Source organism: Gadus chalcogrammus, chromosome 2, assembly GCF_026213295.1.
Source record: "Gadus chalcogrammus isolate NIFS_2021 chromosome 2, NIFS_Gcha_1.0, whole genome shotgun sequence".
In the NCBI taxonomy this organism is placed as follows: domain Eukaryota; kingdom Metazoa; phylum Chordata; class Actinopteri; order Gadiformes; family Gadidae; genus Gadus; species Gadus chalcogrammus.
The window spans coordinates 2984419-3001608 of record NC_079413.1 but is presented as its reverse complement, the minus strand read 5'-3'; the positions used below and the strand labels follow the sequence as shown (position 1 = coordinate 3001608).

At 47.5% G+C, this 17190-nt stretch overlaps 3 protein-coding genes across 4 annotated transcripts in view; 1 reads left to right on the top strand and 2 right to left on the bottom strand.

Annotated features, from left to right (window-relative positions):
• trap1 (TNF receptor-associated protein 1) overlaps positions 1 to 4931 on the top strand; it is an 11286-nt gene extending 6355 nt beyond the window's left edge. Inside the window, exons 14-18 of the mRNA XM_056612445.1 lie at positions 946 to 1084; positions 2113 to 2198; positions 3140 to 3285; positions 3931 to 4003; positions 4105 to 4931. Coding sequence (XP_056468420.1) covers positions 946 to 1084; positions 2113 to 2198; positions 3140 to 3285; positions 3931 to 4003; positions 4105 to 4206 — 546 coding nt within the window. The 3' untranslated portion in view covers positions 4207 to 4931. The remainder of the gene's footprint in view (positions 1 to 945; positions 1085 to 2112; positions 2199 to 3139; positions 3286 to 3930; positions 4004 to 4104) is intronic.
• A 282-nt stretch (positions 4932 to 5213) lies between these two features.
• LOC130406840 (MAPK regulated corepressor interacting protein 2-like) lies at positions 5214 to 9307 on the bottom strand. Its single transcript, XM_056612499.1, has 5 exons — positions 8940 to 9307; positions 8742 to 8811; positions 7963 to 8105; positions 5967 to 6077; positions 5214 to 5294 (listed from the first exon to the last, which is right to left on the bottom strand). The coding sequence occupies exons 1-5, from the start codon at positions 8989 to 8991 to the stop codon at positions 5224 to 5226; spliced, it is 447 nt and encodes a 148-aa protein (XP_056468474.1). The 5' UTR covers positions 8992 to 9307; the 3' UTR covers positions 5214 to 5223.
• Positions 9308 to 10090: 783 nt separating this feature from the next.
• On the bottom strand, positions 10091 to 13541 carry LOC130406812 (glycerophosphodiester phosphodiesterase 1-like). 2 transcript variants are annotated; one of them, XM_056612468.1, is made up of 6 exons: positions 13199 to 13541; positions 12488 to 12677; positions 11974 to 12056; positions 11417 to 11509; positions 10699 to 10910; positions 10091 to 10238 (listed from the first exon to the last, which is right to left on the bottom strand). In XM_056612468.1, exons 1-6 carry the CDS (start codon positions 13457 to 13459, stop codon positions 10091 to 10093), a joined length of 987 nt encoding a protein of 328 aa, XP_056468443.1. In that variant the 5' UTR covers positions 13460 to 13541. The 2 variants fall into 2 exon arrangements, with proteins under 2 accessions (XP_056468443.1, XP_056468435.1); XM_056612460.1 differs by having other exon boundaries at positions 11974 to 12082; positions 12502 to 12677.
• Between the last annotated feature and the right edge of the window lie 3649 nt (positions 13542 to 17190).

Here is a 17190-nt window from a genome sequence, read left to right as displayed (position 1 = left end):
TAGGGAATTTATTTTATTTTTTTATTTTATTTTTTCCAGCGGCAGCGAATTATAGGTAGGTTGTTTTCATTTAAAAACGAGAAAATTCGATCATCCTTGTACAGAATGAAGAGGTGCTGTACAAAAACGTAATCATAGTTTGCATCAATTTTTTTTTTTTTTTTTTTTTTATTATTATTTTTTTATAAAGCTCATAAAATAATTTGGGTCGCACATATATTGACAGGGTCGGTCGGAAACCGGAACCAAACAAAAAAAATGTTTTAGGCCTTATTGACAGGTTTTTTTTATTTTATTATGTAGTTTCTTACTCACTAGCGCCTCCTTGCTTTATCTCCTTAATGCCCTGAGTTGACTTCTACCTCTGTCCTTGTTGTCCTGACTTTGACCCTTTCTTTGTCTGTCCAACTCTTAAATAGCCATTCCATCCTAATTGGACGTTTGTGAGATTAGTCTTTGTTTTTCTTAAACATATTTTGTTTGCCTCCCATAAGTGAGGGGTGGGATCCACGTAGTGTCCGAACTATCTGATCAATGTTAACTAACTTTAATAGATAAATAGAAGTAAATAATAATGCAGAGACAGGGTAAATGAGCGGCTCAAATTGAAAGTAGAGCAAGCAAACGCCCCGAACCCATCATCTATCCTGTGAGCGCGCCATGTGAACTCTGAGGCAACGCTAAACGGATCATCTATCCTGTGAGCGCGCCATGTGAACTCTGAGGCAACGCTAAACCCATCATCTATCCTGTGAGCGCGCCATGTGAACTCTGAGGCAACGCTAAACGGATCAGAACAGCCCTAAAAAGGTTCTTGGTTGTTTTGGGCTCCAAGCGGTATATATTTCCCCAACCTGGAAAATAATTGTAGCTGAGCATTGTGACCCTGTCCCATAGTCCTGTCCCTTTCCTTGCCCCTAACCTGTGGTGTCTGGGCGGGGTCAGGTGCTGTTCTGCTACGAGCAGTTTGACGAGCTCACGCTGCTCCACCTCAAAGAGTTTGACAAGAAGAAGCTCATCTCCGTGGAAACGGACATCGTGGTGGACCACTACAAGGAGGAGAAGTTCCAGGACAGCAAGCCCGGTAAGATGCGTGCACACACACACGCACACGCACACACACACACACACACACACAGAGAACAGCTTGTAGTAGAGTCTTCTCCTATGGTCAGAGAGAAGGGTTCCTTAATAGGGTAGCTACTTTCTGTGTTGCATTACTGCCCCCTGCTGGACTGTCTCTCTGCCATATCCTAGCATTGCTTTTCCACGTTTGAACGAACACAAGACGGAAATGTTTCTGAATGTAGCAGCAAGTTTGAATAGTGTAGCGCAAATAATCGGTGCCTGCAATGTTATTCCGGTAATTGACCAGGAACTATGTGTGACAAGGGCACTACACTCCATTAATACATGCTAATTAGGAGGTGTGTTCACTAGTGATTGTTTGAAATATCTCTTATCTACAGATGTTGCACACATTGGTTGTACAGTTGTTATATCTCCCTCTACTGTAAATTGTGTGTAATTACACGTTGAGACAGTCGCACAGACATACCTGAGGTTGCGACATTGTTGTCTGGCGAAGAGGGATTGAGACAAACCGCGCAGAAGCATGTCAAGGCCTTCACTGATCCTCAGTCTGTGTCATCGTCTTCCTCTCCCCCCCCCTCCCTGTACCTCTTCTGCCCTCTCATGTAACTCTCCCTGGCCCTCCTCTCCCCCCTCTCCCTTTAACTCCCCCACCCTCCCATGTAACTCTCCCTGGCCCTCGTCTCCCCCCTCTCCCAGTGACTGACCGATCCCTCTCCTCTCCCAGTCGCTGACCGTTCCCTCTCCTCTCCCAGTGACTGACCGATCCCTCTCCTCTCCCAGTCGCTGACCGTTCCCTCTCCTCTCCCAGTCACTGACCGTTCCCAGTCACTGACCGGCTCCAGTCACTGACCGTTCCCTCTCCTCTCCCAGTGACTGACCGTTCCCAGTCACTGACCGTTCCCTCTCCTCTCCCAGTGACTGACCGTTCCCTCTCCTCTCCCAGTGACTGACCGTTCCTCTCCCAGTGACTGACCGTTCCCAGTCACTGACCGTTCCCTCTCCTCTCCCCCTCTGCAGCGTCGGAGCGTCTGTCTGAGGACCAGGCGGAGGACCTGATGGCGTGGATGAGGAACTCTCTGGGCTCCAGGGTCACCACCATCAAGGTGAGCAGGAAGCCCCAGCAGGGCTGAGCTACCAGCAGGGCTGAGCTACCAGCGGTCACCGCTTCCTCTCTGGTTGGACAACAAGGCCGAGGAATGGGAAATAGGAAAAAACGCTATGTCATGATGAGTACTGGGATTTCGTCAGACACACTTTAACAATCTAACTAACCTTCATGACGTCGGACATTTTAAAGTACGGTGTCTGACTCCTAACTAATTGTTCTCTTCATCTCCTCATCGTAATTAATTGTAACTTGTATTTTAATTAATATTTTAACTATAAAACTGGTTATCACAATCAGTGGATTAGGGATGCACCGAATATTCGGCCACCGAACATGTTCGGCCGAAAATGGCCCAAAACATAATGTTTGGTTTCGGCCGAAGGAGTAAAAAGGCCGAACATAATACACCCAACCTTTTTTATTTATTTATAAAAAAAAAAAAAAAAGTTTTACTAATTTATTTAAAGGAACATTGTTCTTAAATTCTTGCTATAAGTTCCGCTGGAATGTTAGAAAACGTTCAGTATTAAATAAATATTTTGTATCAAATTTGTAATAGATTTTTTTTATAGAAAAGCAAGACAAAAAAGTTTATGAAGGACATTTAGTTGTTTGATTTATGCAATGGTGAAAAATTAAAGCAAAATGAATGAAAAACATTAAAAGCCACATTCGGTATTCGGTTACGGCCTTCGGCCAACTGTTTCAGTATATTCGGTTTCCGTTTCGGCCAAGAATTTTCATTTCGGTGCATCCCTACAGTGGATATCTTCTTTTTACGTCGATAGAATACCATTCAAAGTGATAAATGATCTTATTGAATTATAAGTAATATAGGGTTAACCCTAACCGCTATGCTAATGCTATATAATAATGCTCATTACTGCATTGACTAGACTGTTGCCCCCCCCCCCCCACCCAACCCTCTCTCGCCAGGTGACCCCCCGCCTGGACACCCACCCCGCCATGATCACGGTGCTGGAGATGGGGGCTGCTCGCCACTTCCTCCGCACCCAGCAGATGGCTCGCACCGTGGAGGAGCGGGCGCAGATCCTACAACCCACCCTGGAGATCAACGCTGGGTAGGAGAGGAGGGTTTAAACCAGGCCTTACTCTGGGGGGGGGTTAGACCCTACAACCCACCCTGGAGATCAACGCTGGGTAGGAGAGGAGGGTTTAAACCAGGCCTTACTATGGGGGGGGGTTAGACCCTACAAACCACCCTGGAGATCAACGCTGGGTAGGAGAGGAGGGTTTAAACCAGGCCTTACTATGGGGGGGGGTTAGACCCTACAAACCACCCTGGAGATCAACGCTGGGTAGGAGAGGAGGGTTTAAACCAGGCTTTATTTAGGCGGGCAGGACATTTAAATCAGGCTTAACTATTTGCACTGGATGAAATTGACTGATCAATATCAGTGACGGTTTGCGTGTGTATTTCTTTGGGCATCGTTATTGTCCAAAGAAATACTAAAATCTGTAGTAGTGAGGACGGCTCGCTCATCAGTGTAAGCTAAACTTACTTTAGTCGTCTCTGAGGGAAATTAAAGACAAAACGCACATTTAGTGTTCCTTTATCGCCACGTTGGTTTGTGGTCCATATATTTTTTTAATTATATTTTATAAGACGGTATGCAATAAAAAGAATAGTGTCTGATTTAAACCAAGTGCCGGGCTCGGACCCAGTGATCATAACATGTCCTCACTGGCTCCTCTCCTGGCTGTAGACACGTCCTCATCAAGAAGATGCACGCGCTGAAGGACAGCGACTCAGAGCTGGCTGGACTGCTCCTGGAACAGGTAGAGACCCCCTCTTCAGACCCCCTCGGGGAACCCCTCTCTGCACCTCTACATGCCTTCCACTTCACCTGCTCACCTTGGGTTCCTCCTACGTCCCTCAGATCTACGACAACGCCATGATCGCGGCCGGGCTCAACGACGACCCCAGGCCCATGATCGCACGCCTCAACGACCTCCTGACCCGGGCCCTGGACAAGCACTGAGACCCCGCAGCAACCCCAGACACACAGCGCCAGGGCTGCAAGGCAGCGGCCTGTATAGACTGAAGCGGGAATAGAAGCGTGTCCCATTCCCAGGCAGCCCCCCCCCCACCCCTCCTGCTTGGGAAAGAGACTTGTATTCTACTCATTAAAGCTCAAGAAGAAGAACGGATGCTGAAATGGGAGAGGGGAGGAGTTCACTGCTAAAGCCCGTCCCCAAAACTTCTGTGCATTATTTATGGTTTGTGTTCCTGTGCAGGTTTGGAGTCTCAAGCTAAATCTAAAACCTTGTATCGTTCGGACCGATGATTGAACTGTAACGTTTTATGCGTTTCGATCAATTCTAATCTTCAAAAATGTTCATTTTTCCATGTGGTTTTTCCATTTTGTATTTTTATTTGAAATATAACATTTGTACATGATCATCTTCAGTCTTAGGAAACTATAAACTCGCCCAGTGCACAACGACGTAAAGATTATGACCCAATGTACGAGTAGACTCTCCGAGCCTGATGGAAACGAGGCTTTTGATCCGGTCGTGCTCATCGACCTAACTTACAGTCGGGGGTTGTTGGAGTCCGGTGAAGCTGTACGGTGAATAAATCATTCATGAGACTCTTCATCTTATGTTTCCCACCAAGAATGCGTTTGTACTTAACTGTCGTTAAGTTCCACCACAGGAAGCACAAATTAAACTCGGTCTAAACAAGTACGGCGTTGCTATGGCTCCCGGTCGCCACGTGAATTAGTGCTGCATCATGTCGTCTTCACAGTTTGATTAGTGGAAGCGGCCCGGCAGAGAATCTTGCCGTGTGGACGTGTAGTTTAAAAAAAGTTGAAGTTAAAAAGACTACAAAACGACTGCAAGCGTTCCTGTGAAGTGATGATTTGTTCCGTGGCGTTTACGCTCTAGCGTCCGCCTCTGCCGACCGCGCCGCGGTCCCTGTGGCGCTGCGATGCCCTCGGTCTCCCGTCAGCCCCTGGCCCACACCAGAGACCTCTCCCCCCCCCCCCCCCCCATCAGGAGAGCTTGTCGATGTTGGCCAGGAAGCGTTGAGCCCACCACTCATCCAGGTCGATGGGCACGAAGTCTGGGGAAGAGAAAGGTCTCAGGTCATCCATTCATGTATACAATAGAATGTATACATCCCGTGTTTACATTAACATTCATCAAGACATGTCCACATTTAGGATACATTAAAACTAGCCTATTTTTGTCTGAAAACATTCCACCAGAATTAAACTATCCAACACGGGCATCTTTAAAATGAGGATTTAGGACAGAAATCACAGACTGCCTGTTTGGGCAGCTCAGGCTAAAACGCAATGAGCATGTTATTTAGATTTACATTTAGCCGACTCTAATCGGGCGGGCGGCAGAAGCTCAGGAGGTAGAGCGGGTTGGCTGGTAACCTGACGGTTGTTGGTTCGATCCCCGGATCCCCGAGTGTCGAGGTGTCCTTGAGCAAGGCACCTAACTGACTGTTGGTTCCCGACGAGCTGGCTGTCGCCTTCTATGGTTGACTCCGTCGTCGGTGTGTGAATGTGTGCGTGAATGGCGAATGTGAGGCAATATTGTAAAGCACTTTGGTGGGCCAATGGTTAGAGAAACCGCTATATAAATGCAGTCCTTTTACATTTATCCAAACTGACTTCAGTTCATACACACATTCCCACTCTGACGGTGGATCTAGCCAGCTCGTCGGGAGCAGTTAGGTGTGTGTAGGTTACGTGTACGAATATGAGGAGGAGCCGGTACTCACTGTCCATGTGGGGGCCGGTTTCGCCGCTCTCCTGGTAGAGGACAGCTTCCTGGGCCCCGTGAGGCCCCGGGCTGGGCCCTTCCTCCAGCTGCTGAGCCACCTCCCGCCAGGCTGCCAAAACAAACAGGAGCCCCCACACCGTTACTCCTCCAATCACACGCCACCGTCACTCCTCCAATCACATGCTATGAGGCTGCAGTCAGCACTCAACGCAGGTGACGGCAATTAGGCTCTGATTGGCTGATTTTGGTGACGGCAATTAGGCTCTGATTGGCTGATTTTGGTTGTCAGGTAGTGGCGACCTCCGTATGATGTTATGGTGGTGCAGGGCTTGTTCATCAGAATGCATCATGGGATTTGTTTGTTGGCGGGATGCCGCCATTTTGAGAGAACTCTCGAGAGTTCTATTTATCCTGAATAAATGTAAATTAACTTTATTCCAGGATAATTAAAAATTTGTTCCGTCAGGTCTCGCACAAGAAACATTTGCAGTTTCAAACACTACAATGTCAATCATAATGATTAACATTTTTACAATTAATAACTAAACAACTACAACTACATTGCTACTAGCATACCTATGCTATGAAATGGAGGCGATCAATGTGATCTGACCTCCACAAGTCCTCTAGAATATGTTTCATGTTGGTATAGTATTAACAGTGTATAAAGCATATTGGTTAAACTGTAACAAAGTATAGCCTACAATAGGAGACCATAGAAACATAAAAAGACATTAAATCATCACTTGTTTCAACTAGTCCTAGTGATATTGTTGGTAAACTTTGTTCTGGTCCCACCCCAGAGTTGGAATGGAGCCAAGGCAGACGCTCTCCCTCAATAACGTCCATGTTTTAAATAATGCAGGCAGCGCATTTGTAACCTGTTACACCTGTGTGTGTGTGTGTGTGTGTGTGTGTGTGTGTGTGTGTGTGTGTTTTTTTTAATAAGGAGGTGAACTGGTCTTTGCCCATTCTTAATCCACTGGGAACAAAAGTTAATCTTAATGTGGGCGGCTGCCCCTGGGTTTGGACCCACATTCAGCCAGAGACACATGCCGTTTCTGTCCCACTCACACAAACAGGGGAAGTGTTAGAGCACAGAAAAGCAGAGCAGGGAAAAGCAGCCGATAAAGAGAAGGATATCCCAGGGCCTTCAGCAGCCCAACGACCTTCACAGGGGGGGGGGGGGTCAAGGGACCATGCTCGCTCTACGGCAAGGTTGTTGACGTTGTTTATGACCTGCATGGCTACACACAGCCCCAAACCACACACATACACACACGCACAGCTAACCCCCCCAACCACACACATATAACCACAAACACAGCCCCCAAAAAACCACACACACACACACACACACACACACACACACACACACACACACACACACACACACACACACACACACACACACCAAAGCCAAGAATAAATGAATGAATGAGCCTTGAACACCAATGAGTGAACTTTGGAACAGGGTCGCATGTGCATTCCTCCCAGACACAACCAATCATTCGGTCTCCCCCTGGACTGTTGTCAATGAGAAGACAAGAGACTCCACGGCCGTCCACATGTTGCTGATGCAATAAAGATGTAGATAGCGGTAGGAGTAGGCCATGTGGGTGTGTGGTGGCTATCAGTACAGGAGCAGCTGTAGGCCAGGGAGGAATCGGCATGGGGGAGCAGGCAGACAATAGTGGCATGGGCCAAAAAAATTACGCGTGTTAAATCAACATTGCCTGATCGTCACATCAGCCAAAGTTTTGTTTTACTAGCGTACATTTTTTTTTATGAAACAACGAACTTTTGGAAGAGTCAATAATTGATCTGCTTTGAATCAGTGGTTGATGTTTGACTGTTAAACCACGGGTTAGTTAGCCAGTAACCCCCCCCCCCCCCCCCAGCAGCCCCAAGCGTTCACGCGACGGCATCTCCGGTTCCAGACGCGCGGCTCGTGTTCCCGTGAGCGCACTTCGCTCACTCGCGCGTTTCCTTACCGTGGTGCGCGAACTGGACGTTCTCCTCGTGCGCCGGTGTGAAGCAGCTGTCCTCTGATTGGCTGTTCACCTGCAACGACTGTGCAGGCTGATGGTACTTCTTCCCGTTCGGTCGGTTGAAGACTATCTTGGGGGCAGGAAGCCTAAAGAATAAAAGGATTTAAAAGTTAACAAACAGGGTTTCTGCTTGGACTTGAGGTTAAATACATAGCCGGTTGCTATAGCTATTCGAATACTTCTTTCTGGCATTTCCTTTTGCATAAACAAACTTCCCTCCTCATTTCAGTGTCATAAGTTGTGTAGAAACGAGGAGGGAAGTGGGTTGTTGATGCAAAAAGGGAATGCAAGAAAGAAGTATTTGAGTCACAAGGAGGGAAGGAGCTTCCAACAGCTGAATGAACGACCACCTTTCTTTCCAGCAAGGTCACCCAAAGTCTACTTTCAACGCAATGGAAATAGCCAAGCAGTGACCTGGCCTTTTCTCTGTGTGTGTGTGTGTGTGTGTGTGTGTGTGTGTGTGTGTGTGTGTGTGTGTGTGTGTGTGTGCGTGCGTGCGTGCGTGCGTGCGTGTGTGTGTGTGTGTGTGTGTGTTCGTGCGTGCGTGCGTGTGTAGCATTGTAAATCCTACCCGCAGACCTCATCCTCAACTGTCCTGGCATTGGCTTGATCCGTGCCAATCAGACCCCGATCACTACTTTAGGCAAAGTCCCGAGGTAATAAGGTATAAAAAAGCTCGTCGGGGGCACGTCGGGGGCCACGCAGCACGTTTTAATACTCACGCCGGCAGATTCCACGACGTCTGCTTGTGCTTGAATTCGGTGATCTGGTTGTCGAGCTGCTGCGTGGGACCTGCAGCGGGCAGGGAACGACGCCACACGCGTTATTACGCAAGCGTGCACTGCTATTGTGTCATTCAATAATAATAATCACATCAATTACAATAACATCAAGTTGGTTCGATACCGAGCCGGTCTTACCAGTTCTCCGCTGGGTAGCAAGTTTGCTCGGACCTTTGGTAATTGTGTACATTTTGGAGCTGGTAAAGCAACTGTGTGGCACTGGATGCACCCTACAATGATTCAGTGTGAATCATGAGACAAAGTTTTAAGTAGTTAATTAATCCTGAGTGGACTGCTGGCCTCGGGAGTAATCTTTATTTTAAGTCCTTCCAGTCGACGGGTATTAAACTAAACTCTTATTCCAAGGCATGCCCGTGTCATTGCAGCATTAAATGCGGCAGCTCACGCACATTTTATTAACTTGTCGGTTAACAGTGTGACGCCCCCTATCTGAACGTATCGTCTTGAAAAACGCCGGTAACTTCGGTTCGCTAGGCGTCTGCAGAGGGACAATGTCACTTATGATGAAACAGGTTGGAAACCGGCTGGCATTGTCGCACATTGGACGCCCACGGCGAGACTTTGACGTCCATACACGCCTCCCCCGGCGTCTTAAAGACACAGTGTACCCAATTCAACAGCCAAGCATCTGCTGAAAACCACCCCAAGCGTACATTGGTATTAACGAAAGAAACATTTGCATTGAACACATTGACTATTTAACACTGGGAGAAATGTTTATTTACTCGTTATTTACAAAATAAGATCTTCCTAATTTGATTCTGATATTAAATGTTTCAATTGGACAGCCTATAGTACATTCATAACGTGCCCGTTTTTTGAATAGCAGTGCTACCCCTGGTGGTAGTTGTTGGGTAAGGATGTCATCAAAAACTGAACGTTTTCTTATTTCACTATAACTAGTCAAACAACTCCATGTCACCAATACTTAGGCTATATATGTTAATACTCTTTCTGTGTGTGTGTGTGTGTGTGTGTGTGTGTGTGTGTGTGTGTGTGTGTGTGTGTGTGTGTGTGTGTGTGTGTGTGTGTGTGTGTGTGTGTGTGTGTGTGTGTGTGTGTGTAATGAGTTATCATACACCATCATCCTCTTGTACGATCACTTTGAGAGCTGGGACTGCTCCTGAATCTCTACACACGGGTCCATAGTTAGTACCATGACCCTAGTGTGACCCTGGTGTGACCCTAGTGCGACCCCAGTGTGACCCCTCAGTACTGGGGGTCACAGTCCTCCTGGTGTGACCCTAGTGTGACCCCAGAGTGACCCCTCAGTACTGGGGGTCACAGTCCTCCAGCAGGCTGTCCGTGACGTAGCTGATCTTCAGTAGGTCCTGGTAGTAGTGCTTCTCCACCGCCGTGTTGACCGGCCAGCCTACCACCTCCACCCCCCGGCCAGCCCAGTACTGGACGTAGTCCCTGGGAGGGGGGGAGGGAGAGGGGGAGGGGGAGGGGGGGAGGTAGAGAGAGGGAGAGAGAAAGGGGGAGGGAGAGAGAGGGAGAGAGAAAGGGGGAGAGAGAGAGAGAGAGAGAGAGAGAGAGAGAGAGAGAGAGAGAGAGAGAGAGAGAGAGAGAGAGAGAGAGAGAGAGAGAGAGAGAGAGAGAGAGAGTTATTGCGATGAGAAAGGCGCCACATATTCTGGCAACATAAAAAGTCTAAAAGTATAAAGAAATTACACCAATCAAACCAGATAGAAACATAAAAACCCAAAGATCCATGTGGATATGTCTTGCATGTCCCAAGAGGTGTTATGCAACATTGCTCTATCATTACATTACTCGGACCGCGTCCCACACCCCCGGGCTGTGTCAGATAAGGTCATGGTAGTGAGACCAGACTGATCCCCCCGGACGGAGGTCCCCCCAGCCCGCGACCCACAGCGAGATGAAGTCCTTGTGGACCAGGACGGCGGAGACGCCACACAGGTCCCACAGCAGGTGGTGGTGGGCCCAGTCCAGCAGCACGTCCAGCAGCTCGCTCCAGAACTGCGCCCACGAAGACGGCGTGCGTGGGGTCCCGTCGCTATGGCGACTCAGGCTCCAGGGCCGGTGGGTGAGGCCCGTGACCACGTGGGGGTCCGCCTGGCGCATCTGTGGACGATGGGGGGGGGGTGAGAGGGGGGCAGAGATCACATCACCATGATGACATCACCATTGCGCCATGATGACATCACCATCGGGCAATGATGACGTCACCACCCGGCCATGATGACATCACCGCTGGGCCATGATGACGTCACCAGCCGGCCATGATGACGTCACCACCCGGCCATGATGACATCACCGCTGGGCCATGATGCCGTCACCAACCGGCCATGATGACGTCACCACCCGGCCATGATGACGTCACCAGCCGGCCATGATGACATCAGCAGAGATACCACGACAGCCTGGCTATCATACAGACACGCGTCACCATGAGAACATCACACGCAGGTCCCGTAGAACCACCACGACATGACTTTACAGTAATGGCTGAATGTTTTCATCCAAAGTGACCTCACAGTGAATAATTCTCTTGCTTTTCATACATTTACATACATCAGAACATCGACCGTAGTGAACCGCGTCCCGATTGATCAAGATGATCTACTCACCTTGTAGATGACCTTGGGTTCGAAGGAGCACACGATGCTGGAGTTGTAGAGGACGGGGTGGCGCCGGTACATCTCAGACAGCGCCGCCGCCGCCTAGGTCAGGGGAACACGTCAGGGAGGTCGAAGGTCACACACAGTCTCAGGGTCCTGACTCCTGACCCATCTGCGGAGGTACTTTCTGGACCCACTTCACATTTGGTCCAGTAAATTAAGCAAGACATTTGTATTGCCAGGATGTCATAAAAGTGACATAACTAACCTGTGACCAAACTGTGACCTACTGTCACAGTTTGACGGTTCATTCTGTGTTTGTGTAGTTATGGTTTCTCCCATTGATCTCGTTATTCTTTTCTTTAACCTCCTCAGTCGGATTGTGTTCTACCTCTGTTTATTTTTTATCGTTCCTTCTTTGAATCAAAGCCCTAAGTTTTGCTTGGCCGATCATCAGGTCACTAAACCAGTAGTATGTGTCTTAGTTGAGGAATACCGATATCTCTCTCCATCTTAAAGTCCTTCCTCCCTCTGGTTAGGGAGAACATGACATGAGGGGTGTTTACCTTATCGGGGTAACACTTCACGTTGAGGAAGATGGTCAGACTGTGTTTGATGCACTCCTGCAACGCCTCCTGCAGAGTGGGAACTATCTGTACCCCAAACCTCTCCCCCCTGAGAGAGAGAGAGAGGGGGGGGGGGGGGGGGGGGGAGAGGGAGATGGGAAAGAGGGTGAGAGAGGGGAAAGAGAGAGGGAAAGAGGGAGGGAGAGGGGGCATAGATAGGGAGAGAGAGAGAGAGAGGGGGAGAGAGAAAGAGGGGTGAGAGAGAGAGAGGGAGAGGGAGAGAGAGAGAGAGAGAGAGAGAGAGAGAGAGAGAGAGAGAGAGAGAGAGAGAGAGAGAGAGAGAGAGAGAGAGAGAGAGAGAGAGAGAGAGAGAGAGAGAGAGAATCAGACCCCACAGATAGCATTACCAGACATCAGCCATAATAACATCAAACACCATTGCTCTTCGGTCCAGAGAATGGCCGCCACGTTCGGCCTCCATAATGAAGCCGCCGTTCGTGGCCCAGGGAGAGACTCTTCCCGCCGTACCTCAGCCGGTGGCGCGCGGCCGCGTCCAGGCTCTTGACGTGGGCCAGGCGCAGGCCGCTGATTGGCCCGGAGCCGTTGGTGGTGCGGTCCACGGTGTCGTCGTGCAGCAGGACGGCCACCCCGTCGGCGGTGAAGCTCAGGTCCAGCTCCACCCCCGTGGCCCCGTTCCTGCTGGCCTGGAGCCGGGGCCCCCCAGGGGACACGTGTTAATAGAATACAATACATAGATCTAAATCAAATGTTCAATAGGTTGAAATGCTTTTATTCAGAGCTCGAAGTGGCTCCAAATTAATGTTGAGTAGGTACAATTGCATAATTCTTACTTAATAATTCGTAGGCAGCATGTCAGCCATATTCATAGCCTACTTGCATAATAATTTGACTTGCTATGACAACCTAATTTGACGAGGTTGACTTGTTATGGAAGAACTCAACCCCATCACTGCCCTTTGCTTTGGATAGTCTTCCCCCCTCTGGCTCAGGTTGAGTATCGAGTGTGAAACACAGAGGTCAGTGCTCAATTACAGAGGAGGACGGGGTGCGATTGTTATGAAACACTTATAAAAAAAGATATCCCCGTCGGACCCGCTACAATCTACCTGGACTGATCCCCACCATGGAGACGCGATCAATAACATTCGTTTTTTTTTAGTCGACCAGGTAGTATTCCGGACAGGCAGGTGTCGTGACGTCTCACCTCTCGAATCGCAGCCAGCGTGTTCTCCGGCGCGTCGTGACCGGCCGCGCGGTGCGCCACCACCGGCACGTCGCTGGACAGACCGTTGGGCCGCAGCACGCGGCTCGCCTGCTCCAGTGGCACCGGGGGGAACCGGAACATCACGAGGAACACGTAGAGCGACGCGGTGAGCACCGAGGCTCCCGTGGCGCTGCGGGTGCCCGACAGTGTCAACAGGAAGACCACCGCGAAATACATCCACTCGTCCCCAACTTGTAACATGGTGAACAACTGATCACGAGCGGTGAAGAACCGTCAGCTCATGAAGACGCCGTGGAAAGAGTCGAGTTGACGCCAATGTGCGGGTGAATAACGTCGCTGTGGAGTGAGACACCGACCAATGAGGGAGACATTGTTTGTTGTAGCCTACGTCTACTCGGTCGTAGGCTACTGCATCCCAGCAGCGGCAGCATCACTTCAGCTGCGGCTAGACCGAGAGGAGGAGGAGGAGGAGGAGGTTGCTATGCAGGTAGGGGGTGGTTGCTATGGAGAACTTGATTCTCACGCGGACACACCGCCCCCATCTGGACCCTGGGATGCCAATGCTGTGGTAAAGTGTGTAAAGTATGACCAAGTGTTTCTTTCTGTTAAATAGATAGAACTTTATCAATCCCCTGTAGGAGAAATGTGTTAATGGTAAAATGGTAAAAAAAAAAAAATACAAAACATGACAGTAACTCTAAAGTCAAACCGTCCAATCTGAAGGCTCTACTTAACCACTCCCCCTACTCACTTCCGCCAATGCAAAGCGAACATAACTGATTAGGGGAGGGCGTAGCCTCCCCTAATCAATTTGTGGCTGACCCAGAGGAACTAAATAGCGGCGCAAGTTGGTGGGAGCTATCCTGGTAATTTCTCTGCGTGAGAAATACGAAGTGTGGCGTGTGAGCGTGTGCATGTGCATGGGTTGAATTGCGTGTGTCTCACGCTGAATGTGTGAGACTTGAGAGCCATCTAACAGAGTGGCGACACTTCCATTGGACTCCGTTGTAGAGCCTACTTCCGGGGTATGGAGCCTCGCATAGTTCCAAACAACCATTTTACGGCGTAGGAGATCATTCATTTCCATTGCTGGCCGTCGAGTAACTTCCGAGGTAAATTGATTTAATAGCTACCTCTTTTGAATTGTCAACTGTCTATATTGTATCAGAGGCCCTTTATGATGCATATACTGATATTTATTTGTAAATGCACAGCGTAATTATAAATATATTTATCTTGGTAGACGACCGATTGCCTGCTAGTTTGTTACCTTCACAGATGGCGAAGTTGAGTTATCTCCAGGGGTGAATTGATTAAGTAGCCACCTCTTTTGAATTGTCAACTATCTATTGTATTAGAGGTCCTTTTATGATGCATATACTGATATTTATTTGAATATGCACAGTGTAATTATATATATTTTTGTCTTGGTAGACGACCGATTGCCTGCTGGTTTGTTAGCTCGACTTCGCCATGTGAAGGTGTCTACACCAACAATTACGAAGTTCAGTATTGGTGAATCTAACTTTTAGTTAGTTAGTTAGTTATTTATGTTGGATTACTAGGATCATTTAGGTTGCTTTAAGGACGGATTTTATGATGCGATAGCTAGTAGAAATAACAGTGTTTGTTTAATCATATCCTGGAAAGGGTGATGTTCAGCACATGAAGCCCTACAGATGCCGCCGCTTCAACAATGCTGTCTATGATGGGCGGTGAATTTAACCTGTGTGGCTTTTTCGTTTTAACTTCTTGTTGACTGAATTGTACCTCTTTCTTCGTGCCAAATTGATTTTTTTTTTTGTTTTTGTTTTCTAGTTGCCTTATTAGGTCCTCCACAGTCGCCCCATCAGTCCCTGGCAGTCTGGCCCCTGGAGCAGCTGGCCCTGGATCACCTGCCCCTGGATCACCTGCCCCTGGCAAAGTGGCCTCTTGATTGCTCTCGCTGTCTCCTGTCATGTCCTTTTCATCGCTCTTGAAATCCACCTCAATTTCTCCCTCAATCTCTGTAACAATTACAAGGTAATGTTGCCGTTATGTGTATTTTGCCTTTGCATTTGCAACTACTGTCATCTCTGATCCAGCGTCCAAGTGCTGTCACGTGACGACAAGATGGCGGACGCGGTGAGAATCCTTGGCTGTGTCCCTATTCCTCTACGAATAGTCATATCTCCTATCCTTTACTTAACCTTTGTGGAAAACGTCATCGGGTCAAGGAGAGATGAAAATGTGCTTCCTTTCTAACATAGGAAAAGACAGTGCTGTTTAAAATGAATTCAACTCCACTTTTCCTAACCGACATCATTGCGCGACGGGTATTGCTGACCTCTAGCGTTTCTATGGTGGAACTAGTTTTCCGAAGTTGGTCTACAACAGGGGTTCTCAAAGTTTTGACAGCTGAGGGCCAATTTAGGTACCCAAAATTTGACTATTTATTTATTTTTGTTTAAATTAATATTGATATAAATAAAAGAGAACGTACTGGCAATGATGGGAAAGTATAACAAAATGGGGAACGACTTCACGTGACAAATGAAGGGGGAACAGATTGTTTGCTTTGCAAAAAACGTCTGCATTTTTATTTTCTTGCGGTGTATATTGTGTCTTTAATAACCATCAATGTATGCTTTCATTTCGATTCAAATAATGTTTCTTGGAATTGATATCCATTATTATCAATTTTATTTTCTGCTCTTCTCTTCAAACAAACCAATAAAAAATAAAGAAAAGAGAAATATTATGTCTCCTCCATTTTGGTCACTTGGCGCTTCCTCGGGATACCGAAGATAGGTGGTAGAGTTCCTCTTGTCCTCTGCCCTCCTCCGTGAAATGAGCAAATCGTCTGCAATGACGGCACAAACACACACCGTTTTTGTAGGTCATTGTTACGGTTGTGTTAATATTGGAATTCACAGCACATCTGCTTCAGAAGAACTATACCCTTCAGTATGGAGATTCTCAAACAAAGTGGAGCACCACCACTTCCTGAGATGTGTTATGTCACGCTAACAGTACATCAGTCAGAATTAACTTCCAAAGACTGTTTGTACTCGACTACATCATCATTTTGCATTAACTTTAGCCCTTTCATTTTCGTATATTTTCCTTTATATATATTTGTATGTATCTAGTGTACTATTTGAAATAAGTTGAATGTAATTGTAACTTATTTAAAGTGTCTGCTATCGTGGATAAATACATTAGCTTAAGGCAGTGGCGTCCCTATGCTGTTTTATTCGGGGATAAAGCCTCGGATGTTATTTAATTAGCATTTATAAACATTTATAAGTAGCCTAGTCTAGATAGACATAGTCCTTCTGGCAATAGAATAAACTACCTGTTTACCACCTCAAGTGTATTAACCTATCCTATCCCCAGTCAGATCTGTGCGTGTGTGTGTTAACGTGTGGTGGTAGGCGATGACTCCAGTTTAACCAGTGAATGAGTCTCTTTGATGAAAGCTTCCTTCTCACTCTCACACACTAACACACACACACTCACTCGCGCACACAGTAAGGTGAATTGAATGAAGACTTTTTCGTTCTGAAGTTTGAATCTAAATCAGTCAAATCAGACTCATCCCTTTAATTAAAATGAGGGAGGTCATTTAAGATCAAACACAGAGCTGAAATAGCCTCTCACTGTTAGCAAGAAGACCACAGGTTGCCGAACCGGCATTGAGTTTACTAATTAGCTCGCCTGCCAGGTGGTTTTCTTAATTAGTTAATTGGTTGCATCTGGTGCGTTTCACTTAAAAGGGAACCGGACAGAGCTGTTGTGACTTATTTAACATCTCTTCCAGTTTCACAGGTTAAAGACTTTTTGAAGTAAAGAAGAGCATCTCATCTGAACCTGATGTGAGTATTATGTGGCAAAGCACAACTGACGTGACTTGTATGTTGAATATAAATCACTGATAATGTGTGAAGGAAATCGGGGATTGTGGTGGTTTAACTCATTTGAAATTTGAA

Coding starts and splice junctions, on each gene's coding strand:
- LOC130406840 (XM_056612499.1), bottom strand. CDS start 8,991: ATGTACACAATTACCAAAGGTCCGAGCAAACTTGCTACCCAGCGGAGA. Junction 8,106..8,741: donor ACGTCGTGGAATCTGCCGGC/GTGAGTATTAAA, acceptor TTTATTCTTTAG/GCTTCCTGCCCCCAAGATAG. Junction 6,078..7,962: donor CGTCCAGTTCGCGCACCACG/GTAAGGAAACGC, acceptor TTGTTTTGGCAG/CCTGGCGGGAGGTGGCTCAG.
- LOC130406812 (XM_056612460.1), bottom strand. CDS start 13,459: ATGTTACAAGTTGGGGACGAGTGGATGTATTTCGCGGTGGTCTTCCTG. Junction 12,083..12,501: donor GCCGCGCGCCACCGGCTGAG/GTACGGCGGGAA, acceptor TCTCTCTCTCAG/GGGGGAGAGGTTTGGGGTAC. Junction 10,911..11,416: donor AACCCAAGGTCATCTACAAG/GTGAGTAGATCA, acceptor CATCGTCCACAG/ATGCGCCAGGCGGACCCCCA.